Genomic DNA, 27,444 nt, shown 5'->3' with positions numbered 1-27,444 from the left:
GTGCTTAGAAAGCAACCCGTTACCACATTAAGGAAAGTTTAAGCTGCCCAGACACTTGCTAAGCTGGTGCCCAAGCATCTAGAGGCTGATGCTCTTAACTTAAAGAGCTTAGCCTTGCTGCATTATTCAGGCTGCCAAGAAAATGAACTAGGACTCTTGGGGATTTTTGTGCTGGAGTTGCCTTTGCCAATCTGGTTTGGAAGGAGCTCTGTGTTCCACGGCTCTGGCCTCATTCAGCGCAAGAGGGCCACCAGTAGTTTCTGGAAGTCCCCAGACGTGTCCGAGCGAACCGTGTCAGCGAGAGACTTCTGATACTTCTCTTGGAACTTTTCTTTTATCCTCTGAAGGTCCACCTGTAGGAGAGATGACCACAGCAATGGGACAAGGATGTTTACAGCATATTTACCATAAACGCAGTGGGTACTGTTCTAAGCACATAATTCTCGCTTGCTCATTTACACCTCCAACAACCCTTAGAGGTAGGGGCTATTTCTATTGTATGCAAGAGAAAAAGAAAGCAGCATTCTGCTCCCCAAAGACTGCGGTGTTGTCTGTGTAGGTGTGTATATAGACATTCCAGGATACGTTTATTTATGGACACTAACACTCGAATTTCATATGATTTTTATGTGTTAGAAAATATTTTCTTTTGAGTGTTTAAATTGTTTTAAAATAAGTCATTCCTAGGGAGTAGGGGGTACAAAAACAGGTGGTGGGCCCAGGATGGCCTATAGACCATGGCTGGCTGACATAGGTATTGGATTAAGAAAACTGTCTCTTTGCGCCTCCCCTGGTGGCGCAGCAGTTGAGTGCTGGCCTGCAAAGCGGCCTGCAGACTCTGCAGCACGGGTTCGATTCCCGGCCGCCGGCAAGGGTCCCACATGGCACGCAGACCTCTCCTGCTGCCGCTGCTCCCCTCAGCAGTGTACTTCATCAGCCTGCCTCTTCTGCTCCCTGCTCTGGCTCTGGTGAATTCTCTCACCCTCCCGCGCTTCTGGCTGTGCCCAGTGCTTGTATAAATAAATAAATAAATCTTAAAAAACAAAAACAAAAACTTGTCTCTTTAACCAGAGATATGAAATGAAGCCTTTTTCTCCTTTTGTACTCCAGACAGCAAAGACATGAGGGCCAGCCAACAAAATTCACATCATTATTGTTCTGAAGATTTGGTTTGAAAATAACTTGTTGAAAACTTGAAAAACCTAGGAGTGGCATGTGGGGTGAGGACTCAGATGATAAACAGATAACAGGCCTTTGTGCCAGAAGAGATAAATCTCCAGGCAGAACGTAATGAGTATCATAAAGGAAGCACAGAGTTCTCTTTAACCAGGAAGGTATTTTTGGTATTGTCGTCGTTTTATTTCTTGTTTTTTGACTTACACTCTATTTTGCATTCTAGACCCACAAACTATCACCCAAGTTTCTGGTTCTTTTTATCTTCATCCAGTTAGAGAGCTGAGTAGGAGAAAGATAAGAGCAAGAGAAGGTGGGAGAGGGAGGAAGTTTTCCAAGTGGATGCTGAGCAGGAGAGACCCGAGGGCAGGCGCAGGGGGTGTGTGTCCTGGCCCCCTGGATTGTAGGCTGCTTGGCTGTGGGGGGTGGGGGGACAGGAGGATGGTGGGGAAGTCAATGCAGGGATGGGGTGGAGTACACCAGGGCGCTGATCCATAACCACGTGACTTTGGGGGTTAAGGGGGCCAATCAACTAATCTGACTAGGCCTGGAGCATCCTGAGAAAGTGGACCTCGAGTGGAGATGTCCCGGGAAAGGTGGGCAATGCTTAGATGGGCTGGAGCATCTGGGAATGAGCACTCCATGGCATATGTTGGCATGAACACGGAAGCCTCTGGGGGCATTTTAGAATCAAAGCCTCTGGGGGCATTTTAGAATCGAAGCCTCTGGGGGCATTTTAGAATTGTTGCCCTGTTGTGTTACCAACTTGCTCCTTTGGGTCCCTCCAGATCTGCCCAAGACTTGGGCTGGAAGTTGAGTTGCTACGTGACAAAGAAGGCAGAGACCTGGAGACTTAAGGAAAGAGTGATTTGTAGCAATGGAGAAGAGGGTGGAGAGAACTGTCGGACAGGAACAGGGACACTAGGAAGAGAAAGAGGGAGAGAACTGGACATTAAAAGAGAAAGCAAAATGTGAATCATGGAGGAGGAGAAAAAGGAGGGAGCGAGGGAGGAGAAATTCCAGGAATAAAAATAAAAATGAAAGAATGGTCTCGTTGCTAAGTTATATTTAAAAACAGAGTCAGATGTTAAGTGTTATTTGTCAAAAGGTTGTGGTCCAGCATTTGGGTTGGTATCTTTCCCCCTTCATTAAACAATTTTTTGAGGGGCGAGGTCTGTGGTTTTCAAGTGCTCGGTTCCACTTCAGTCCCCAAAGACTGCTCCTGCTTTTCCTGCTGCCGATGAAATGCCATTTCTCCGTTCTTTTGTAATTCCTTCTATCTATGGGCCTATATTCAGAAGTATTTGCTGCGAATCTTGACAGCGGCGCCCAAGATTTTGGCTACTCATCTCCCTGTCCCTTTCTTAGACTCCTGCCTTCTCAAAGAGGGGGTGGTACGGTTCCCGAGAGGGCAAAAATTGGCTCTTAGAGGGTGGAAAGAATTTAATCTTGGCATGTGAAAGTATCTGTACAAATACAGACCATAAGCAGATATACTGTTTATATATTATATCATAGATATTGTATAATGTAATATGTTATATGAACTATCATGGAGTATAGAGTATACACTGTAATTATATATAATATATAATATATTATATTATATATATTATATTATATATATTATATTATATATATTATATTATATTATATATAATTATATATATTATATATATAATATATATTATATTATATATATTATATAGAATATATACTTATTCTTATATATACTTATATATACTTATATATATAATTATATAGAATATATAATTATACTTATATATATATAATTATATAGAATATATACTGTGGTATATATACTATCTACTCTATGAAAGTTCTTGCAAGTGGACTAGAAAAAAAGTGGAATCTGAAAAGAATTCTCACGGAGGTGATGGATCATTTAAAAAGGTTAAGAAACATTGTCTTACACTGATGTGTTTCTTGCGCACAAGCGTGCACCTGAGAGGGCCGGTTAAATGCTTCGCCCCGGAAGCAGGAAATCGTCTGCGCACCATCTCTGGTGCTGGGTGACCTCATCTGTTGCTAACCTTTCACGGTCTCTGTTTTGTGCTCCTGCATATGGAGCCGGAGCATGGCTGTGCCGTGCAGAGTGGCTCCACGGGGCCCCCTCTGAGCTCTCCGGAGCCGCCAGTGACAAAAATAGAAGCAACGCTCACGCTCACGACTGTATTTTTATAAAAAGAAACAGATTGAAGCACAGCACACACAACGTCTTCCACAGAGTCTGAAAGGCCAAGGCTGTCCCCGCTGTGCTTTCCGTAAACAGGCCCTGGACGGAAGCTCTGTGTTGATGACATCAGTGGGGGCAGAAGGAGAAGAGGCAGCCCCCCATGGAGTCGAGGGCGTCTTACCTCCATGCGGGTCACAATGATGTGGATTAGTGTCTCCTCATCGGTCCCCACACCTTTCATGGACTTGTACAGACGGTCAGCAAAATAGCCCTCGCGGTCCTGGGCACACCTCACTGGGAGGGAGGAGGGAAGAGAGACGGGAGGTAGTCACACTGTGCCCAGTGGCACGGAGACCACCAAAGGGACGCACAGGCCAGAGTGTGACCTGCCTGCTCTGGGAGCCAACTCAGCTGGCAGGCAGCTTGAGGACTTCCTCTTGTTACCTAATGGGATCTGGAAGACCCCTCTGAGGCAGGCATCTGGGCTCCTCAACCTTTTCTATTCCCTGAAGGCCCCCTGGTAGGTGCAGGAAGGCTGCGGCCTTGCCCTGTGCAGGCTTCCCAGCAAATTCACATTCTCACCTGCAGGAACAGCCCAGCGAATCTGGGACGCCCCACTGGGCTTGGGCCCGAAGCAGATGGGCTGGAGACCTGGCTGTGACAAAGTTTTGTCATCGCGGGGGTTGGCTCAGTCACACGGGGCCTGCTTTCCCTGCTAGACCGCCTCCTTCCCTTGGTCTAGCCTTGCTGGCTTTGGAGGAGAGTTTCATCTCTGCCTCTTTCCCGGCTTCCCCCGGGTCTTCATGGTTGGCTGGGTGGTGGGCTTGCTGACATGCTCCTGCCTCCAGATCCCCTTCCCATTAGCTGCTAGCTGCTCCTAGCTTTAGTCTAAACCACCAAATAATGAAGCGTGACTTTGGCTTACCAACCAAGCAATGGGGTGTATCTCTACCACTGGGGGTAAGTCACCCTTCCCCCTCCAGGCTCCTAGGGGTCATTGTGACTAACTCTTTGGGGAATAAAACAACAACTCTTTAGGTTGTTGACATTTCTCTGGGACACTGATGCTCAGGAAGAGGGGAGAGGAACAGGATTAGGGGAGCAGAGTCTAGATTGGGGAGGGGGTCTGTCCCCTTCCTTTGCAGGGTACCTGTCACCACCAGAGTTTCAGTGGCGAAGAAATGTCCAGACCCAGACCTCTTTAGTCCAAGAATATCTCAAAAGCTGCTGGATGGGTGGCAGTGGGAGGGGGACCTGTTCATCGAAGGGGCGGCCTGTGGAGACTCACTGTAACCCCCAGACGTGCTGTGAGTGGCATTGCAAGGCCTCAGGAAGGTCCTTTCCTGGGCGGTTCTAACAGACGCTGAGGCGGCTGTGGCGCACCCACGGAGGGGCTTCTTCCCTGACATTCATTTTGCCTGAGGTTTTGAGGAGCAAATAGTTGACTTTTCTACTGTGCACAGTCTGTGTGTGATGTGCTGCGTCTCTGCTCAGCAGCCGCGGGACCCTGACCAGTGGGCCGGGGACGCTGGGAGCGCGTAGGGTAAGAACCCCGCTCTGGGGAGGACAGGCAGCAGCCCCTGCGCTCTGTCTCTCGCTCCTGGGGGTCCGCGGAGCCCACTTTGAGAAGTGCTGCTCCAGGAGCTAGCAGAGGGGGAATCCGTGGGCCCCACAGCCCCTTGTCCACGTTCTCTGCAAGCTGGCTTCCTGTGAGTGAGGGGCAGCTGGCTGGACTGTCCTGGACGTAGTCATGACAGTGTTTTCCGCTCTGCGTGGTTTCTTCTCACGGCCATTTATCCCACTCCCTCTGGGGTGCACCCAACTCCTGCATTTCATGGTCTCCGTCTCCTGGGATTGGGCTTTTCCTCCCTCTGAACTCCCCTGCTCTGGCTGTTTCTGTCTCGGTCATCCCTGTGGCCCAATCTGCTGATTTGTGTCACCTGCCAAGGACTCGAAGCTTCGGAGCAGGCCCTGCACTTACTGACTTCCTGTCCGCATACCTGGCCCCGCCCGCCGAGTCAGGTGCTGAGCTAGTGCCAGATAGTTGAGTGGTTTTATTACCATTAATACTCAAATCATGTTTTATTGCCATTATTACCATTAATAAAGGTTAATATTAATTTTCTAGATTCTCTGCACCGCAGACAGAGAGCACTGAGGGCCCCTGAGGCTGACCCGTAAGTAGATCTCGTCTTATATTGAAGAGTCTCTCCCTTTAAGCCCTGAGGACAGTTGTCCTTGTGCGTCCAGCACAGGTCAGGAGAGACACTAAGGGTGGTTCGACCTCAGTGTGTCACCAGAGAAATCCTGCTAACTTGAATGCAAAATGAGGATAGATCGAAAAAACATCAATTGCTGTCACTGGTCCAAACAAGAGAAAAAAAACATACAAACAAAACAAAACAGTCTGGCAGCCAGAGCACATTCTTGAACTTCCAGGACTGCTTTTCAGTTCTTTCTCTTCTTCAGGGGATCCGTCTCTCCATTTCTTCTGCCATTTGGGACGGTGCCCTGGCCTGCTCCGCACAGGAGTGTGGACAATGGACAATGCCTTCATTCCAGGCTTGGCGGAAAGGAAAAGGGAACCTGCCAGACACAGCCCATGCCCATCTCCTGCTATTTCCTGCCTCTGGGCAACACCTGGCAGGAAGGTCCTGATGCTTGCTTGGCGCAGTCCAGAGCTGGTCTGTCTCCTCCTTCTTAAGAGACTTCATTCAGTCCAAACGTTGAAGGGAACCAAGGATAAGGAAACTCTAAGCCACCAGGCGTGTGCAATAACTTATAGATCTGAAACCAGGGACCCTTAGTGTGCGACGTGCGAACCCCATGTCTGCCCTCTGATCCTGGACTATGGTCCAGGCTGTTGACAGATGCTCATGGGGACGGATGATCCTAGTGGAACTGTCATGGATACATTCCCCCAAAGCCCCCTTCAGGACCAAGTGTCTGCTAGTTGCTCACAGCTGAGCCCCACAGGAATGGCCCTCCAAGAAGGGAGTTGCCTTGCCCAAGACTGCAGATGCTCCGCTGGCTGCTGGATGTGGGGTGCCATGACCTGGCCTCTTACCTCTGCCCTGGACATCTGGGCTTCAGGGCTCCCTGGGAGATGGACATAGCCTTGTTGCAACTATGTCACGTTCACCCTCTCCCTTGCCCCCTCCTGCCAGGATGTGTTGCTCTAGTCCCTAAAACCTTCCTGCACACACACCTCCCTCTCTGAGTCTGGCACCAAGCAGCCCCAGCCCACCTAAGAGAGGGGTCCCCTTAGTCTGCCTTACCGAGAGTCAGATAGGTTTTCTGCAGATCTCCCGAGGTTTCATCTTCAATGACCTTTTCAATGTCTTTGCCCGTGAGCTGGAGAGACAAAATGCAGCCATCATCCCAGGTCTTGCTTTTGGCCTGGGTGTACTTGGGGTCATGCCTCAGCAAAAGCCCTAAACTATTTCAGCTTTGTTTGGTGTGACTTGGAGGAAATCCCTATACTTGTCTTGGAACTTGCAGGGCTGAAGGAGGCGGGGTTGCCTCCCCCATTCAAGTGTGGGCTCTGGGAAGTTAGTCTAGAAAGATTCTAATGGATTCCACCTGGTATGGGCTAGGACATTTCCCTCAGCCTCAGTTTCCCCATCTGTAAAATCAGGGAGTGGAAGAACAAAGGATGAGAATAATTCTTGGTGTAACTATAACAATAATTCTTCGTGTTTATATAGCACTTTAGTTTCTACTGTATGTGTGTGTGTATTTAAATTCCTTCCATCTCCAATTGTCTAGGAGGCTGTGGTTATAATCACCTCACCCACACCTCCCTCCCCCACCTTGTCCTGGGACTGAAGACTTAGTTGCCAAAATTTGGGGAGAAATAAGTAGAAGCTGTGAAGTTCACGGTAAGGACTTGGCCTAAATTCCCAGGTGGAGTGAGGCTTCCTGGACTGGGATTGGGGGGCCACCATGTCCAAATGCCACTTTTATCTGGGGTGATTCCACATAATGCTATATTCCCCGGCAGCTCTGCACAGCATTACACATTAGGTTTCTTTCCAAATATTTACAGAAGCTGAAGTTGAGAGTAAATTGTGACTATGTTTAACACAAGTACTGCCCTGGCCAGCCTCAGGGCAGGCAAATAACAAGAAAGAAGAGCTCTGTGTTGGATTTGGGAAATGCAGTCATGTATTAGAAATACCGAAACTTCTCTCTTAGAAATGATCTTTTCAGGCTATCACACCATTGTGAGTCTATAAAGAATCTGGGGGTGGGGGTATTTGTAGACACACCACCGACGTTAATGCAGTTTATTTTAAAAACATTCTTTGGGATGGATGCACAAGGATGTGTATTTCGGGGGTTGGGGGGGCAGATTTAGTGAAGCCCCTTGCGAGATCTCTGTCATGGTTTGTACATCCAGTGGCCTGGTATGGGGAATGGACCTCACTTTGAAGGGGGTTGGGTTGGGGGCTGTCAGTCCTGCCCACCCCTAGGTGCCCCCAGTTTTTAATGAGTTTGTGGGCGCTGGTGTTTTGGAGGGGACTGATATCTCCTGTTTGCCTGAACAGGGTTCTTTTTCTATAGACCGAGATTGCATGTCAGGAGGATGTTGTGCTCACACAGGTCTGCATTCACTTAGAAAAATTCCTCACAATCACTTTCTGTTTCTATTCTTTGTGCTGAGCCACACCAGGGTTTGTCGATTTTCTGTAGAAGCTCAGAATCCGTAACAGAGAAAAGCAGTTGTTGGGGAGGTGGGAGGTGGGCCCCTCACCCTAGCCTTGGGCAGGAACAGTTTCCACCCTCTGGGGTCTCTTGCGTTCGCCTCTCTGGGGCACTATTCACACAATTCGAGATGGCACTGCCCCTTCTCCCTCCCCCTCCTGGTAGTTCTAGGCACCTCCAGGGGCGCCCTGGAACACAAATGGAAAACAACAGACTGGCCAGGCTACTGCCTCTCCTTTGGGAATGGCCGGCTTTTCACTTCAAATATGGGGATGCTGCATTCTTAGGGAGCTCTGTGCAAACCAGGTTTTCTGATCTCAGTACAAAAGCACATTGTGAAGGGAGATTCCAGACAAGCTGCAAGGCCCTGGTAGTGTTGCCTCTAGGGAGACTGTTAGAGGAACAGGGCAGAAATTTCTTTCTTTTAAAATCAATTCCCCCCACCTGACAGCATGCCCACTTTATGCACTTGGCTTGGGCTATGGTAGTAAAGAGTTGAAGACTCGAGTGGGCTTAAAAGGGTGGTGGGGGGATGGCACAGAAATAGTGAGGGGTGTGAGGGGCTGGGGGTGTGTGTATGATTTATATTGAGCCCTGTTTGGGGAACTCATTTGGATGTTTTAACTACCTAAACCTCCCTGTTCCCCTTCCCTGGGACTAGAATCATCTTGCAGCAAGGCTGGGGAAGGGCTGTTGCTTGGACTTGCATTTCTGAGAGTGTCAGTCATTAAGACGCAGGCTTAGAAGACAAATAAAGGGCAAAAACTGGAGATTTTGTAACAAAAATTAAAATTCAACTCTGTGCCAGGAAATCCATGCCACACAATACACCCCAGTGACCTCAAGCTAGTTACTTAGTGCTTTAGTCATAGACCAAGAGAAACCTCATGGAAGCTGGGTCCAAAGTGAGGATAAGCTCTACAGATCAATGCTAGAGGTTCAGATGAATGATGTTCCAACAAGGCCATTGGAGTAGATGAACAGGTAGCATTTTAGAGTTTGGGTTTCCTGTAAAGAATACTAAAATCTATAGAATATCTTATTGTCCATTTTTGCTTTAGCTCTGAGTGTTGACTTTCTTGGTTCACACAGGGAGACACCTAACAATTGCTAGCGTTTATTGAGCATCTATTGCATGCCAGGTTCTAAGTGCTTTATTCTGTTAATTCATGGAAACCTTACTACCTCTAAGAAGTAGGTGTAACAATTATTCCTATTTTACAGCTGGGGAAACAGAGGCACAGAACTCAGTAGCCAGCCTAAGGTCAGACAGCTGGTAGCCTAGGGTAGGACTCTTAAACTTTAACATGCATCATTGTCATCTGGAAGTTTTTGGCAGAATTCCATGTGCCACAACCCAGACTTTAGGTCTGCAGCCCCAGAGATGTAGTCAGTTTAGGGTGGGGACTCATTTTTTAACATGTTCTCAAGTGATACTGATGCTGCTATTGGAGGATTAATTTTGAAAACTATTGGTCTGGAGAGTATCCTTCCAAGTTGTTGGTAGTAAACACACACACACACACACACACACACACGTTTCTATAGTGACCACCAATGAGAGCCAAACCCAGAAACTCCATGCATGGCCCTGGCCACGTGGGAAGAGGGTCTAGGTCATGGAAAAAGTCCTTCAACTCAGGGTCGACACAGCTCGAGGCACAGAGGCCAGGGGAGTGTGGGGGAAGCTGCCTTTGATCATGAATCTGGGCACGATTTGAAAGCACAGGACCCTAAAGGCTTATGTACAGTAATGATAAAATTCCAACGTTTTATTGTCTTTTCATCTGCTGGAAACACATAGAAAACAATATTTTGAGTGAGGAGTGGCCAGCTCTAGCCAAGGTAGGAGCTCAGGCTGGGGAATGTTGGAGTTCTCATCCACTCTCTGCTACTGACTTGCTGTGTGGTCCTGATAAGTTACAGATGGTTCCTTACTCGTAACAGACTTTCCTCGTCCAACAGTGGGTAACAATGGCTGTTCAGCCCACATTATAGTTACGGTATTATTGTGAAGTTGAAATGAGATACAGAGCACAGAATTGCTTTGAGCAGTTAAAAACCCTCTGCAAATATAAAATAAGGGGAAAAAATCTGATATTCCACAAAAGGTTTCTTGCAATTAAAGCCTGACTTTCAGGGAAGGACTTTTCAGGGAAGGACTTTCAGGGAAGTGCCTGAAAATAGTGAACTCACCATGTTGGCCTAAAATTGTCAATAGATTGAAAAACAACAATTACTTAAAGGTAATCAAAATGCATTTTTCCAGAACTGTATCTCTGAGGCATTTCACCTCTAACTTGGAAGTGGTGGACCCTTTAGTCCACCTGTAACCTGGGCTAATAATAGTGAACATTTGTATGTTTACCACATGCCAGATACTTCCCTGAGCCTCCTACACTAGCTGTATTTAACTTGTAAAATAACCCCAGGAGTGTGTGATGATGACAGTCAGGGCCCCTGTTTTGCAGATGAGGATGGCAACGTCAGGTCACTTAACAGGGGTAGAACCAGAATTTGACACTGGGCCCCTCTGGCCATAGGACTTAGCCCCTAGACTGGCCACTTCTGTTTTCCCAGCCTACGTTACAAAGCAGGTCTCCCCAAACTTGGCACTGCTTGGGACTGGGGAGCTCTTGCTGGTGGCAGGCTGCCTTGTGCCTTTAGACAGCAGCATCCCTGCCTCTGACCCACAAGATGCCAATAGCACTGTGCCCTCCAAACATACCCCGAAAGACAACCCCTAATGTTACCAGACATTATCAAATATTCCTGGGGGGCAAAATCACCCCTGACTGAGAACCACTATTGTAAAAGATCCTCTTAGTTCCACCTGCCAGATCTTGGCTTCTTTTGGAAATAACTTAAGACTCAATTGTTTCCGTGTGAACTTGGTTGCTCTAGTACTTGGTTACTTACAGTCTTATAGGCTTGGAAGGTGGCTTGTAACTGCTTGTAGCTCCTCTTGGCCAGGACTTCAGTGAAGGCAAGCTCATCAGTGCCCCAGCGGCCTTCCCCTGCCTTGAGGGTCAAAAGCAAACATTTTGAAAAGGACTGAACATGAGTGCCATGCCCAGGCCTCACTTACGGGAAATTAGAAAATGTGCCCTGGATAGAAGCCAAATTGATTGACTAAATACTTTAAGCTCTTAAACCACAAGTATACTTTACATATTTATTTATATCTTTCCTTGTTTCAAAATGGATCTGAAATGATTAACCCCAGAGTATAAGAATAGAAACAATTCTTTTAGATTCATGAAGATTGCATATACTGCACATTCTAGAGATCATACTCGTTTTCCAAGTAACTCCCATTCACATGATATAAAGAAACATTTGTCAAAAATAAGGCTAATAGATGAAAAAGAAAATGTTCGGAGACTGGCGCGTCTCTGCACACTTACGTCATACAGATCTTTGGCATCCTGGCCAGCTAGATCTTTGTCCACGACATCGCTTTCATCACGATTAGCCTAGAACATTTGACACATTGTTATTAGCTTGAGGTCCTGCTTGACCACAGAAAACGAAAAAGTCTTGGAAAATGGGGTGGGGGTGGGGGGGTGATGTGCTCCAGAGGGGTGGCCAGCAGTGAGATCCAGGCTGCAGAGCATTGGCAACGCTGCTCTTTGCTGCCATCTTTTGGCAAAACCGAGAAACTTCTAAGATGACACTTGCTTTTCCCTTTTTTTTTTTCCTTCCCTGTAGAAGCCAGGGTGACACACAAACCTCAGGAACCTCTAAGCAGGTTGAAAGCAAACTTATGCTGTCCCCAATGGCGAGTCCTTCGGAAAGTGAATCACTTTACTTCCAAAAGATTAAATTTCCCTTCTGAGAGTCCCAGTGCTGACAACCCTGATAGTTGGTGAAGGAAGTTCCTGGTTGCCTATTCATTGTTTTAGGCAGAATTCTAAGCTGACCCCCAGTAACCAACACTCATGGATACCCCTTCCCTGTAAATTTGATGAGATGTCATCCTGTGATTATGTTCTGTTCATACGACAAAGGTAATTAAGGTGCAGAATCAGCTGAATACATGAAAAGGGATATTATCCAGGGTTGGTCTGATCCAGTCAGGTGAGCTTTTGAAAGCGCAGAGATGGAAGAAGTCAGAGAGAAATAAACTCTTGCTGGTCTGGCTCCTGCTTTGTGCTGTGGAGCACGTATCAGGGAACTAAGAGCTGATACTGGTCTCCACTTGACAGAGAACAAGAAACAGGACATCAGTCCCTACAGCCACAAGAAACTGAAATCTGCCAATAACCAGCAAGCCCGAAGAGCACCCCAGGCCTCAGATGAAATCTTAGCCCCTGTCAGCCCCTTGATTTCAGCCTGGTGAGAGCCTAGCAAAAGATTCAGCTAACCTGTACCCAGACTCTTGACTTTTAGAAACTGTGGGATCATAGATCTTTGTTGCTTTGAGCTACTAAGTTTCTGACAATTTGTTATGACAGCAAGAGAAAACTATATGTCCTTCTTGCTATACTTGTTACTACTCTGTGTGTCCTCTGCTGATAGTCCTTCCTCACTGAGAGAAACAAAATGGAGGAAACGCTCAAAGCTCAGAAGGAGGGGCATGTCAGTGAGAGCATAGATGTGTTCAGGCTGGAGGCCCAGGGGCATGTCCTAGCAGGGGCGGTGCTGAAAGTGCCATGTCCTGGCCAGCTCCCTGCAGTGGCTCTTACAGACCTAAACTCAGAGGGAATCCTGGAAGGGAGTGAATTGTGAAAAGTTTCCTTCTGGGTTAAGACGATCAGGTTCTCTCGCTCCACGCTCCTGGGCTGTATGTATCTTACTGGCTGGGTAAATCTGGGCAGGTTACTCACCCTCCCTGGGCTCAAGCTTCCTCGCTAAGCAAAGGGGGGTGGTGCTTAATGAGATAATCCATTATCCCATTGTAATTGCAAATGACTAAGCAGGTTGCTATTATGGGAAAAATGCTGATTTAATAATTTCCTCATAGCTGGACTAATGAAGCACGTGTTGCCAATTCCTCATAAGATTCTTAATGATAAAAAAATGAAGGTTTATCTGCGTTGCCTTTTGCACGATTGGCATCATGTTGCTGAGGGTATTTCCTAAGATCATGGAGAGAACTTTAACCTCTTACCTGTAGCAGGAACACCAGAATTTTTTCCAGGCTCCCGCTTGTATCATCTTTGACATCTGATTCAAGGCTCTTGTCAAATACTTTTAAGGAAGAAAAAGGGAGAGGAGAAAGCAGACAATTTAGTTCCCTGAGGTATTCTGAAAGGAACATTCTTTACCCAAAGTCAGAACAAAAGGTCACTTACGCCTTTGGTAGGCCTCTTTAATGGCGATGATTTCCTAGGAAAGGTAATAAAAAAAAATCAGTAACTCCAGTTCAGGGTTAATTAATAAGAGATGCATGGAGGGAAGAGGCAGCAGCCTGTCTCTGGACACAGGGTGAGCCCCTGACCTCTGCAGAAAGCTACCCTGCAGGTTAGTCCTTCGGCTGTTCCCTAAGGCTGTGGAGCCCCTTGCTGTGCACACATCTCAAACCACACAAATAACACATGCACACTCTTCCGAGTTAAAAATGAAAATGTAACCGAAGTTAAATGGTTAAATTGCCTTCAGACCTTAAGACACAAAAGAAAACTTTTCTCTGACAATTGCTTTTGCAGACACAGCAGAGCTTGGAGGTTTATCAGCTAACCTTGACCTGAGTTCCAAGACCAGTTGGATGAGGGAGACACAAATGCATGGCTGGAGGTGGGGGGAGAGGTGGGGGGTCTCCCCAGAGGTACGGAGCCCACCAACAGAAATTCAAACCCCCCCACTTACGTGAAGAAAAGCCTCTTCATGTACAAACTAACCAACAAACCTCAACCAGGCCCACATTTCTTTGCCCAGTGTGCTTTTTAGCCAATAAACAGGACTGTGTTCTCAATCCTGGTCCTCCAAAACCTGTGTAATCTCATTCCCTTTCTTAACCAGGAGACAGATTTGAGTTTATCTCTTATTTCCTTAGCAACAAATTATGGGTGTGGGGGGGAATTTTTTTCCTTTTCTCAAAACGCTGGTGTCATCTTAATCCTGCTTCTATGCATGGAGGGAGCCCACTGATTGGGATCAAAAAGATTACAGCTAAGCCAACATCCTTACCCCATCTCCCCACTCCCAGCCCAGCCAGGTAGCCAGTATGAGAAGTTCAGAGCATGCCTTCCTGAGATACGTCTTTGCATTTGTGTACACATAAGCATGCTACTGAAAGTGTACAGAATTATTTTCTTTTGTGTTTAAGAAGTCGACTATGGGGCCTCCCCTGGTGGCGCGGGCAGTTGAGCGCCGCACTGTGAAGCTGTCCTCAGCCTCTGCAGCGCTGCCTAGCGAGGGTCCCACATGGCGAGGCAGACCTCTCCTGTCGCGCCCGCAGCTCCCCTCAGCAGTGTATTTCAGTCAGTCTGCCTGTTCTGTTCCCCGCTCTGTCTCTGGTGAATCCTCTCACCCTCTGCACATGTGGTTTGTACCCTGGTTCTTGTATAAATAAATAAGTAAATCTTAAAAAAATAATAAAAATAAAAAGTCAACTATGGTACATATCATTCTTTGACTTATTTTTTCAATTACTGGGTCCTGGAGATCCAGCAAGGCTTATTTATACAGTCACCTAATTTTTTCTCAATGGATCCAAAAGGTTTCATTCTACAATAAGCCACGGTTTATTGCCCTGTCTGCTAGTGATAGACTTTTAGGTTGGCTTCCAGTTTTTGTTTTTTTTTTCTATTTCAAATAAGGCTTCATACAGTAAACAATTTGCTGTTTGCAGGAGTGCAAATGTCTCTCTAGAGTATGTTCAGGGGAGAATTGCCTGATATTTCAGTGGTATCTGCTGAGTGCCCACTCAGGAGCTCCTCAATTTACACCTGAATCAGCTGGTTTAAAAGCAGGCATCTCCCACCGCTTCACCTGCCTGCTGTTGGAGTCAGTGGCTGTGAGGTGGAGAACTCACACAGGTGAGGAGCTGGCCTCTGTGCTTTGGTAGTTGGCAGGGAGGTAGAAGGTTAGGGAGAGCTGATATCCTGGGTTTGAGCAGCTTGGCCCCTGGCCCTGGTCTAGCCAAGTACCAGGATCTCCGTGAACCCTGGGCTTGCTTTGCTCTGGCTTTCTCTTTACTGTCAAATCCATTTTCTTTTATTACTGAAGTAGCATTGCATCGTGACATTATATAAGCCTCAGGTGTTCGTCATCGAGAATCAGCATGTGGACACGCGGCACTAAGTTCTCTGTAGAAGCCCAGTTCTTGCCTTCCGCAGCCATTGTCCCTTTGTCCTGATTTACCCACCTCCTTCCGCTCTAGTGACCACTAATTAATCTTAGAGTCTACAAGTTTATTTTTGTTTAGTCCATCTGTTTGTTTATTTTCTCTATATACTACATGTGAGTGAATTCATATGTGCTTGTCTTTCTCCGTCTGACTTATTTCATTAAGCATAATTTCCTCGAGGTCTCATGTTGTTACAAATGGCAGGTTTTCATCCTTTTTAAAGAAAATAGTTGAGTCATATTTCTAGTGTGTATATCTGTTCCTTACCTTCTTTATCTGTTCCTCAATCAATGGGCACTTAGGTTGTTTCCAGCTCTTGGCTATTGTAAATAATGCTGCAATAAACCTTTTCAGATTAGTGTTTTTACATTTTTTTACTGCTCTTTATAATGTCTGCACCAACTTACATTCCTGACCATAGTGTGAAGAGTTCCTTTCTCTCCAGCTCATCCTCCCACCACTTGTTTGTAAGATAGATCGATGTAATTGGGGGCAAAAATAGGTCTCACTTGTTGTTTGAGACTAGGGCTGGAAAGAAACTAGGCTGGGGGAGAATAGCATATGGTCAAAAAAGACTAGAAAAATCATGATCAAGTTAACCTTCTTGCCAAGGCAGCTGGAATCCCCATGGCTGGGACGCTGCTGTGTCTGGAGAGGGTGGGAATTCAGGTCAGGAGAATTGTGTGCCTGTTGAACTTGACAGATGTCTCCTCCCTGCTAGACCTTTACTAAGGCACAATCTTAATCTGCAAAGACCTTGAGTGGAGAGTTTTATTATCTTGTGGAGAGAAAAGAAGTTCATGGATGCTCAGGAAGGGGTTTTCAGCTGTGACGGGGAACAGGGGGGTGCTTGAGGAAGCACAGCGGCAGGCACAGGCCAAGCAGGAAGGACCAGTGCTAGGAGTCAGCACTCAAAGCCCAGGATGCATTTTAGTGTCTGAACGCTGCTGTCACTTGTCCTTGCTGTGGGCTCCAAACCCTGCTCCTACCCAGAGGTCTCAGGAATGTTGGGGTTTTCTGGCACCTCCTGGCCTCGTTCCATAGGCACACCTCAGAGACAGTGTGGCTTTGGCTCCAGACCACAGTAAAACAATTATGGAAATAAATGGAGCCACACGAATGTTTGGGTTTCCAGTGCATGTATGAGTTGTGTTTCTACTAAACTGCCGTCGAGTCAGTGTGCAATGGCGTTATATTGAGAAAACCCAAAGGTGCACTTTATTAAGAGCACCTCATTGCTAAACAATGCTACCTTCATCTGGACTGTGGGAACACGTGGCTGATAGACTTGCTGGATGCGGGGGTGCCCCATGCCTTCATTTTGCAAAGAGTCTGTTGTCTGCAGAATGCAATAAAGCAAAGCACAATAAAGGGAGGTGTGCCTGCAGACTCGCTTGCACTTTACACTCGAAGGCAGCCCAGAGGAGGTAGTTACATAAGTGTGCTTGGGAGACATCGGCTGCTTGGCTGCTTACTGCAGCGTTCAAACCAGCAGATCTGCACAGTCAGACTGGCAGGGGTAAAGCAGAATCTAGTCTCCCACACACACAACTGTACATCTGTTTAGATAAACAAAGACTGGATGACCCAATTATGCTGAAAAGTTCTAGTTTTCAAGCCAGGGACAGCAACACCAAGACTGATTGCTGGAAGACTGGAAGAGGTGTCTCTCCTGCCTGCACCAAATAGACATGATTCTGTCCAGACGCTGGCTGACACCGGGGTGGGAGTAGCTTCTCTTTGGACTGCTGCTACTGTCCCCAGCGGGGTGTGGATGTGCTCCTGGGTCTGAGCGCTCCACTGGGACCAACCTTGTTGGTTCTCGTGCATAGGACCTCGATGAGCACCGCCTCATCCGTGCCGATACCCTTCATGGCCTTCTGCAGCCGCCGTGCGTCATATTCGCTGGGTCTCTCCAGAAGGGCCAAGGCTGTCTTCTCGAAGTTTCCACTCAGCTCACTCTTGAGCACCTCCTCTAGATCCTGTATGGAGACAGCGAGAGCCCTGATGAGGGTTGGCCCGAGAGGAGAGAAGCAGGTGTCTGCTCCCCTAGCTCATGGCCTGAGAGTTGATAGGGGATGCATGGGGGAGGATGACAGGAAATTCTCACAGCGCCCTGTTGCTGGCAAGCATCTGTCTTCATAGATGCTTTTAGGAAGCACTGTCTTGTTATAAGTGAGCTTCCTGCTCCTACCCATCCTCCTGGACTACATGGTTTCACAAAGAAAGGTTCAAGAATGGTCATTCAGTCTAACCTGACTCAATGACGGGCTTCCAGGCGGGACTTGGATGCCAGGATAGCCCAGCATGGAGGCTCCTAGACTAGTCAGTGTTTCAGGAAACCCAACCCCAGCACAAGTGGGTCTGGCTTAGTTTCACTGACATTAATTTCCCTCTCTAGAAAATGGAAGAATGATAACAATTATCTCTTAGGGTTGTTGGGAATATTAAGTGAGACAATTCATACAAAGACTGAGCATGGTGCCTGGCATGTTTTAAATTTCAACAAAGGATTCTAATGAATACAATTTTATATATCATATGTATGATATAATATGCTTATGTTATATAATAATATTATTATTATTATTTTATGCTGAAAGAAGGCAAACCAACTATTTCTCTGAGCTGTGGGTCTGGGGGAAAAATCCCAGATTTTTGTCCTAAGCCCTGAGGTCTGCAGTCTTACAAGGTGGTGGTGATCCCAGCAACCCATGCCTTGGCAGCTGCTCCATCTAACATAATGCCTCACAAAGGCTGGCCTCTGGTGTGGATCCAGCCCCCAAAGTGGAAATACTTTTTCAGGTCAGATGGGCATGACATAGGACTGCAGAGAAGAGAACCCAGCTGCCTCCTCTTGTAAGCCACAAGCATGAAAACAAATCCTGCGTGTTTATGTTGTTCGGACACAGGAGCTGCATCAGGGATCTTTCAGTTCTAACTCAAGTTTTCCTTCTAACTAATTGTGGCCCTTGGGGTGGTTCATTCTCTCTAGGGCTCAGTTGACATGGGCTTTAGGTATGATGATCTCTAACACCTTCAAGCTTCATGCTTTGTGATTAGACTTCCTTGGCGGTGTCAGCTCTGTGAAACACGGCTGAGAACGGGAAAGAAAGCACATGATTGGCCAAGGCAGGTATTGTGAATTTTGGTGCTGGAGTACTGCAAACCCCCTTGCTCCTATTTTGCATTGAGGTTTAAGAAGCCTGGGTCTTTCTGTATCAGTGGGGTGGAAGTGGGCACAGGACTCCAGAAGCTGCGAAGGGCAGGCCCTGACAAAGATGAACCATTCAATGAAATACGTCTGAACAGAATACTCACTTATTTCATCAGTGTCTGCAATGAGTGACACTGACAAACGTGATCACGAGGAATAAGCAGGCAAACTCTAAGTACACAGGCACCTGGGCCAGTTAGTGTATAAACAAATAAGGAGGTTCTCCGGAGCAGTGGGTTTCCCACGAGCAGAGGCTGCCCTGGACTCAGAAGACTGGGATTTGGGTGCTGGTTCTTTCTTATTCAGTGTGTGATTTTGCTTAAGTCATTTAACCAAATGAGCTTTTCTTCTCTGGAAAGTGGAAACATCATCCTTATCCCTTCTCTTTAGTGGGATGTGCTGGCAGTTTCCTGCTTGAGTCTTTCCATAATCTGAGAAGGGGGCTATCATTTTCAACTTATTTGTGAGGAGACCAAGGCTTAAAGAAGTGTTGCCTGGGTAATGTCAAATAAGTGAGTAAATCCATCTCTATTTCTATTTATACATAGAGGGATTGGAATGGTGAAGGTTTTATAAATATGGACTAGACTACAGCATAATGATTTGATATTCCATTTGTGTAACAATAATATTTATGACACTGAGGAAAGGTTCAGTTGTGTTTGTTATATATCAATAAAGAAAAAATAGAAAGCCTAATGCAAACTTAAAGATTTCTACATATAACTGCATTATCAAAACCAAAAAGAATGAAAGAAAAAAATGTAGAGAAAGGAAAATATGTTAAATGAAATTTTGTTTTAGTTTTATATAAAAGTCACTTATAAAGAATATATCATCCTTGAAGACAACTGAACAAATGAAGAATTGTTCCAGAAAGACCTACCTCTGAAAATGGATTTGCAAATCACTGGCCTATCTATAAGTTTATTAGTGGAATGGATTCAAATGAATGCAAAAAATGAACTAAGGGATTAATAGAAAATTGAATTCAATTTTAAAAATAATGAGTTAAAGAATATAGACTTTATAGGCTAATTAAATTAACCAAGCAATTTCCATTTTTCTGAAGTCAATTAAAGTTTTAAATAGATGTTTCACTTTTTTTTTCTCTCGAGCTAACACAATGAAGCTCAAAAGTCATTCCTCTCTGTCTTGGGAATGGAGAAGAAGCAGAGACATCCCACTGTCCAAGACCTTTGGAATCACCTTGCCATATGCTGCCTTGTACTTCTGCTTTATTTGTTGCCTCTCATCTGATGTCCTGCTTGATAGGATTTCAATGATGGCTGCTTCATCTGTTCCTAAAGAGCAGAAGAAAGAAAAGAGTCAGCAGAGTACTATACAGCTGTGGAATGAAAAAGTGACATTTGGGACAAAATGGATGAGCCTCAAGGTGATTATGTTGAGTAAAATGAGTGAAAAAGTGGAACATAGATATCAGATGGTTGCACTCATCTGAGGATATAAATGAAAAAAAAAATAAACCACAGAAATAATAGAAGGAATAAATGTAGAATTCAGCAAAAAGAAGATAATGTTACCTGGAGAAGCAGGGAAAAGGTGGACAGGATGGAAGAGGGAGGCAGATAGGTTATGGGCACAGGTGATTGAAGGAGAGTAAAAACAAACAAACAAAAAAACAAAACAAAACAAAAAACAGAGTAGAAAAAACAAACCAAAAAGAGCAGGAGAAGGAAATAAAGTCACATTGAGCAAAGTGAAGTCCTTATCAGGAGCATGAAGGGTAGTTGCCCCTGGAAACTCTTCTCTTACATCTTTGAATTACACATTTTCTAATAAATTATTTCCTTTGATGCTTAAAATAATACATGCAAATTCTAGGCAATTTGAAAAGCGCCAAAAACTATCATGGGCTGCGTTTGTCCATCAGATCTGGTTTTTTCATAAGTACCATTACAAGGAGTAACACAGGGAGTAGTTCCTAGAGGGCAACCCCTCCCTAGCAGCCCCCACCCCCAGGTGTCAGAAGCAGCTGGTGTGGTTTGAGAAACAGCTTTGGGCATCAGCTGGCAGAGCTGGATGGATCTGGACTCACTCTCAGGCTGTGTTGTCTGACACTGGAGCAGATGTGGTCAGTAAGCCCTCGAAACAGGGCCAGTCTGAGTTGAAATGTGCTATTGGTATAAAATGCAAACAGATTTCAAAGACAGTTTTTTAAAAAGTGTAAAATATCTCAATAATTTTTATATTAATTACTATATTGGGTTAATAAAATATATTATTAAAATTACGTTCATATCTTGCTGCAGGAGGCCTTGTTGCTCCAGCCAGATAGGATACTGACAAGCAGCTAAGAGAAAAGGCCTCACACCATGGGGCTGAAGATCTGGCATCCCTTTGCTTTTTGTTCTTGGTCATAGAGAGAGAAAAATTTATCAAAAAGTATATTAGGCAATAAATTATATGTATCAGCATATTGTAAGTAAATAGGATGAAAAATTGTCTGTTTAGAAATTAGTTGTTGGGCAGTTTGGCCCACTTGACAATGGAAAATGGTTTGTGGTGCATGCCTGACAAGCAATTCAGCACAACAATTGTAGTAGGTCCTTCTATTTTGTTTTCTCTTGAAGTTTCTTGGGAAAGTTTTTAATATGAAGCTATTTGAGTTAAGGAGTTTCTAGGTAGAAAAAGTTCTGATAGCTGAACAGCAGCTGGTCTCCGGCTGAAGGTCATGTGAATAGAATAGTCCTTTGATGCTTAGGCTTTAGCTGATAGGGATGCCCTGGCGGTTATTCACTGTTTTAAATAATTGTCTAAATGAAAAAATAAGTAGCTTTAATGTTAGGTCTGGTTTATTATCTATTAACCTTGAAAGCTGCCGTCTAGCTGAGACCTGTAGGGGCCAGTAGTTTATGGGAAACATAATATACTAATTGTTTTTGCTTTACACATGATAATGTATTTCCTTATTATTATTACTAATAATGAATAAAAAAAGACCTGCTGAGTCTCTCGGCAGAAGATACTAGCACCTCACCAAGTGTCAGTGTCTCCTCATTCTACCTCATCCCCTTCCCCTCAGCCCCTAAGTTTCAGATCTTTCGTTTTCGCCGACACCGTCTCATCCTTTCAGTAACCCCTGACACGACGTTTTGCCGGAGGCTGGTCCCCGGCAATATCTTTCCTTTTTCTAAGTGTGGCTTCTAGAAAATTTGAGTTCATTTGGTGGCTTATGTTGTATTTTTATTGGATGGCACTGCCCAGAGTCTCATTTTTACCTCCTGTCGATGGAGGTGATGACAATCCTGACCTTACCAGACTGTGAGGAGTGAGCTATGAGATCCAAATTCAGATGCTAGGAAAGCTCTATTCTAATTTAGCACCGTGTCCACCTGACTCACAGCAGTGAGTATGCAGCCACAGAAGGGACACTGGCAGAACCTCCCATCACACTGTCCTCTGGCGTCCTGGCTCAGGGGACACCTCCTGTTTGGGTGGAATTGTGTTCCTCTGAAATGGCATGTTGAAATCCCAACCTCCAGTCCCTGTGACCTTATTTGGAATTGTCTTTATAGAAGTAATCAAGTTAAAATGAAGTCAGTAGGATGGGAACTAACCCAAAATGACTGATGTCCTTATGAAAAGGGGAAATTTGAACCCTGAGCCAGACTTGCACAGAGAGAGACAAAGTGAAAAGTCCCAGCAAGAGTGCCCTGTAAGGATGGGGGTTGGAGTGAGGTGTGCACAAGCCAAGGCTTGCCTGAGACTTCCAGAAGCTAGGAGAAAGGCCTGGAAAAGGGACTTTGCTAGCATCTTTGAGGCAGCATGGCCTACTGCCTCCTTGACTTCAGACTTCTGGCCTTCAGAGCTGCGAGACAGCAAAGTTCTGTAGTTTGTCAACTGGTTTGTGGTACTTTGTCATGGCAGTCCTGGGAAACGAATACACACCCTGCCACTCTGACACCTCCACTACCACTAACATATACCACTTCAAGAAAAGCCCTAGAGGTCTCTGGAGACCCCCGCTTTATTTAGTCTGTCCCTTGTCCTCTGTGCAGTATCTGCTGCCCTGAAGAGAAGGTGCTTGGTGATTTTTGTGGGCCCTAAAATTACCTGTACTTTGCACAATAGCTCTGACCCAGTTAAGAGATCAAGAGCCTGAAAGGACAGAAATGGGGCAGATGCATTTTGGTGCATTTTGATAGAAGGGTTGAGAGCAGGGGAAATCTGGGTGTTGAGTATGGGAGAAGCTGGAGGAGGACCTCGCTGGAGATGGGGAAGGAAAGAAACGGGGGGGGGGGCCTCCCTGGTGGCCAAGGCAGTTGAGTGCAGTGCTGTGAAGCTGTCTGTAGCCTCTGCAGCACCGGTTTGATCCCCGCCAGCCTTGGAGCAACCCATATGGCCAGCAGACCTCTCCTGTCTCTCCCGCTGCTCCCCTCAGCAGTGTATTTCGTTAGTCTGCCTGTTCTGTTCCCCACTCTGTCTCTGGTGAATCCTCTTACCCTCCCGCGCCTCTGGCCTATACCCTGGCTCTTGTATAAATAAATAAATCTTTAAAAAAAAAAAGAAAAAAAAAGAAAGAAACGGGGGTGCTGGCACCAACCCTCATGGCCAGGCTTGGAAAGACAGTGGAAGGACTCAGGAATGCAGCTCTGAGCTGGGTGAGAGGGCCAGGCCCTGGCTCAAGCTCAGCGCCAGCCATGTTGGACTGCTCACTTAGTCTCGAGGATTAGTTCCACCTTTACAGTTCTGGGAAGCTCTAGCTGTCCGATTCCAATTGGAGAAATGGAAAATGCTAAGATGAGCTCACTTGCAAAAATAGAAGTTAAGTGCTTGCCTCATTCTGGTTCCGTGCCAATACGGTCATTTACGTGGTTCTTCTGCATTTCCTCCTGCAGCTTCACCTACGTAATGTGTATCCAGTTACTTCCTTTGTGACATTATGTTTTAAAACCTGCGAATGCCAGAAATCTCACCTCAAAGGGATTTCCTTTTCTGGTAAATATCTCTTGAATCCACCTCTTTCCCATTGGGCTGCTCAAGCCCAGGTCTAGAACTTTCACATCTCAGGCCTGGAGCCTTAAGGTTGTCCTTCCACGTGCCTCCCAAGCAGCCCTTGCTCTGTATTGTGCCAGCCAGGAATCTGGAGTACATCTCTGCTCCCTCTTTTTTCCTCTCACCCCATGTCCAGTTAGTCGCCAAGCCCTCACTAATCCACCTCCTTAGTAGCTCTCCGAGCTCACCCCTCCATCCTCACCCCTGCCACGTTGCTCACAGCCCTGCCTCAATGGGGTCGTGTCTTACTCTCCCTGCGCCACTGTTTCGCTGTTCCCGGGATGGATTTTCTGGGCAGCATATCAGCCTGTCATACCTCTCACCCAAACCTTTCAATAAAAGTCTCTTCAAGACCAGAATAAAATCTCAACTCTTTAATGGAGCATATGAGGCCTTTTAGAGTAGCTCCTACCTGTCCTTCAAAGTTTTGACCCTCCCTAGCCACCCTTCTACAACTGTCCATGACTCCAAGAATCACTTGCAGCTCAGAAAATAAGCAAGACCTTCGTTTTCACCTCTGGGCCTTTGCATAGGCTATTCCCTCTGCCTGGAACACTTTTATCTTGGATCCCTACCTTTGCTCTCATTCCTGCATTAGGACTCAACACCCCCGATTTTCTGGGGAGAAACAGGTGGGACACTCCTCCCTCGGTGTCCCCCACATTGCCTGCTCCCCTCTGTGCCGACATTCTGTAAGTTCCATGGGAACAGGATGTCACTCACTCTTCTATGTACCCAAAAGGTTCTCAATATTTGTCAGCCTTGCTTAACAAATGAATGTTTAAATATGTGCATGTACATTATGATGGAACCTGGCCTTTGCACATTGGTACGGTCTGCAGGTGTCACACAGGTGGGCTATATGTAGCAGAAACCAATAGAAACCCCTCCACTCTGATGCCATCACCAACCCATACCTGGCTAATTCAGCAAAATCGGGTTAAAATTTTAAAAACATTATTTTTTTGACATTACAATTGGAAGCATTTTTGGAATGCTTCAAAATAAGAAATCCTCGAGCACAGGGGCCCGGGGGTAGCTTGGCAACACCTGGAGATGGGGGCAGAGTGTGGAAATGACTGGATTTCCCTCAAGCCCTTTGAGTCCAGGGCTCAGGTTTATACTGGGAGCTGTTCCCACTCCCCACCAAGAAGCAATTTCCCGAAGAGTGATCTCATTTCACATTTCACAATGCGCGTGTCATATAAGCAGTCTGTGCTGCCGACCAATTTCCCATAAACATTTACAATGGTCTGAGACAGCAGGGCCAGTCTCCAATCCCCAGCGATTGTGGGAAAGACTTTTTAAAAATGAGCAAAGGCAGCACCCTGGCCCTGTCTGTGCAAGGGACACTGCGAGTCACAGAGCAGGGCTCAGAGGCACCCCATGAGAGGCAGCCCCGGAGGGCCTCCTGCTGGCGTTTGTGTTCCCAGCAAATTCCTGGGAAGATACGGAGCCAATTTCAGCAGGATGCAGGCCTCTTAGTTTCATAGGATCTCCTCTTTATGAGAGCCCCCGTGCGGTGGGCTGTGTGGTGATAGTGGGGACTCAGCTTCCCCATTGGCTCCCGAATGCCAGTGACAGCTCATCTCACTGAGCCCAGGGGCTCCAGCCCCTTCTGAGTCCTCTGCTAAGCCAGCTGGACTTCCCACTCCCTCAGTTTCTCCTTTGGAGATGGGGATGCAGTAACAAATTGGAGAGAATTTTATTTGTCTGAAGGATCATAGGACTTTTGTTTTTTTTTCATTGCCCACTGTTCTGGAGGCTGGACCTCTAGCGTCATGGTGTTGGCAGGTCCACACTGCCCAAGAGGCCCTGGAGCCAGATCTCCTCCTTGGCTTTTCCAACTCTGGTGATGCTGGCAACCCTTAGCATTCCTTGGCTTGTGGCTGCACCCCTCCTCTCTCTGCATCTGTCTGCACGTGGCCTTCTCCCTGTGTGTCTTCCCTATTGTCCCTTTTCAGTGGCATTTGTCAATGGATGAAGGGCCCACAGATCATCCAACATGGTCTTTTCTCAAGATCCTTAACTAAATCATATCTGCAAAGACTTGTTTTCCAGATAAGGTCACATTCAGAGGTTCCGGGTGGACATATCTTTGGAGAGGTCACTATTCTACTTGCTGGGCCCTCAGTGGTGGAGAGGAAAAGCCACTCCCAGCTAGGCCTGCTCACTGCTCATGATGCTCTAATTGGGTCTGAGCCTACTGACCAGGAGATTAGCATAAAATGAGGGCAGTGAGGTGCTGAGCCTGAGCTTCCTCCTTTATCTTCATTACCTCTCTGGGAAGAGACATTACTGACCACCCATTTGGTGGATGAGAAAACTAAGGTCATGGCATTTGTAAGTGGCGGACCTGGGCCTAAACCCAGCTCCAAAGTTCATTCCCAGGCTCTTAGAGATTTGATGTTTGGGGCTCAAGTAGAAATGTTCAGTAAATGTCAGGAGGAAAATTGTGTAAAATGTTTCACGAGTAATTTTTATGTTGGGTGTTGAAATATTTTTGATATAATATTGAGTTAACTAAAACATTAGCAAATTTTTTTTTCCTTTCAAAATTTGATTTCTCAAAAGTTTTTATTACCTATATGGGTCACTTTTGTGGTTATTGAACAGCATGACCCTGGATATTTATATATATATATTGTTAAAGAAGGAATACTTTTTTCTTAAAGATTTATTTTTATTTATACAAGAACTGGGGTACAGGCCAGAGGCGTGGGAGGGTGAGAGGATTCACCAGAGACAGAGTGGGGAACAGAACAGGCAGATGGACTGGAGACACTGTTGAGGGGAGCAGCAGGCGAGGCAGGAGGTCTGCCATGCCATGTGGGTATCTCCCTGGCCAACTGGGAATTGAACCCATGCTGCAGAGGCTGCAGACAACTTCACTGCGCTGCACTCAACCCGCTGTGCCACTGGGGAGGCCCAGACCCTGGATATTTAAATCTACTGCTTGGACCGCTACGTAAATGGGATTGGCATATGGTCTTGCAGACAAATATTACCAGTGATAAGCACTTGCTTTGACTTGTACTTTTAAAAATTGATAACATTTTTTTGTTATTGAGGTAACATTCGCTTATAACACTATGTAGGTTCCAGATGTACAGTTTCTGTATATATCATACCACACGCACCCAATGTTCAGTCACCCACCCCAAGCTATTCTGTTTCCTCTCCTTCCCTATGGTAACAACCATTTTGTTGTTAGAGTCTAAATGTTTGTTTTTGTTGTGTTTGCTTGATTGCTTCTGCTTTTCTTTATATTCCACAAATGTGTGAAACACATTGTACTTATCTTTCTACTTTCAACTTATTTCACTTAGCATCAGCCCTTCAGCTCCATCAATGTTGTCACAAATGGCAAAATTTCATCTTTTTTTGGCTATTGAGTAATATTCCGTTTGCAAATATACCGCATTTTCTTATTCCATTCATCTGTCGTCAGGCACTTGGGTTGGATCCATATCATAGTTATTATGAAGAGAGCAGCAATGAACACAGGTGTGCATATATCTTTTCAAATTAGTGTTTTCGTGTTCTTTGGATGAGTACCAAGAAGTGGGATTACTGGATCATATGATAGTTCTACTTTTAAACCTTTGAGGAATCTCCGTATTGTTTTCCTTTACCACAATTTGGAATTCTGGACTTTCAACCAAATCATAGCTCTTCAAGATGGCCCTACTTTCCAGTCACTGCACCCTCATGTTAGGCAAGATATTTAACCCCAGTGCCTGGGCATGCTCATCTGTTAGTCATTATAATAATGCAACTTTACAGGTTGTTGGGAGGATTAAGCAGGATGACATGCTTGTGGTACCCAGCTTAGCA

At 45.9% G+C, this 27,444-nt stretch overlaps 1 protein-coding gene across 1 annotated transcript in view; it reads right to left on the bottom strand.

Annotated features, from left to right (window-relative positions):
- Positions 1–233: 233 nt before the first annotated feature.
- Positions 234–27,444, bottom strand: part of ANXA13 (annexin A13) — a gene marked incomplete at both ends in the record, with an annotated part of 53,465 nt that continues 26,254 nt past the window's right edge. Inside the window, 9 exons of the mRNA XM_084229754.1 lie at positions 234–353; positions 3,552–3,664; positions 6,649–6,724; positions 10,997–11,098; positions 11,485–11,553; positions 13,191–13,270; positions 13,375–13,408; positions 17,183–17,353; positions 19,798–19,892. Coding sequence (XP_084085880.1) covers positions 234–353; positions 3,552–3,664; positions 6,649–6,724; positions 10,997–11,098; positions 11,485–11,553; positions 13,191–13,270; positions 13,375–13,408; positions 17,183–17,353; positions 19,798–19,892 — 860 coding nt within the window. The remainder of the gene's footprint in view (positions 354–3,551; positions 3,665–6,648; positions 6,725–10,996; positions 11,099–11,484; positions 11,554–13,190; positions 13,271–13,374; positions 13,409–17,182; positions 17,354–19,797; positions 19,893–27,444) is intronic.

The sequence above is a fragment of the Talpa europaea genome (assembly GCF_964194135.1).
Source record: "Talpa europaea genome assembly, chromosome: 3".
In the NCBI taxonomy this organism is placed as follows: domain Eukaryota; kingdom Metazoa; phylum Chordata; class Mammalia; order Eulipotyphla; family Talpidae; genus Talpa; species Talpa europaea.
Note: the sequence above shows the minus strand (reverse complement) of the source record. Positions and strands in the feature narration are given on the sequence as shown.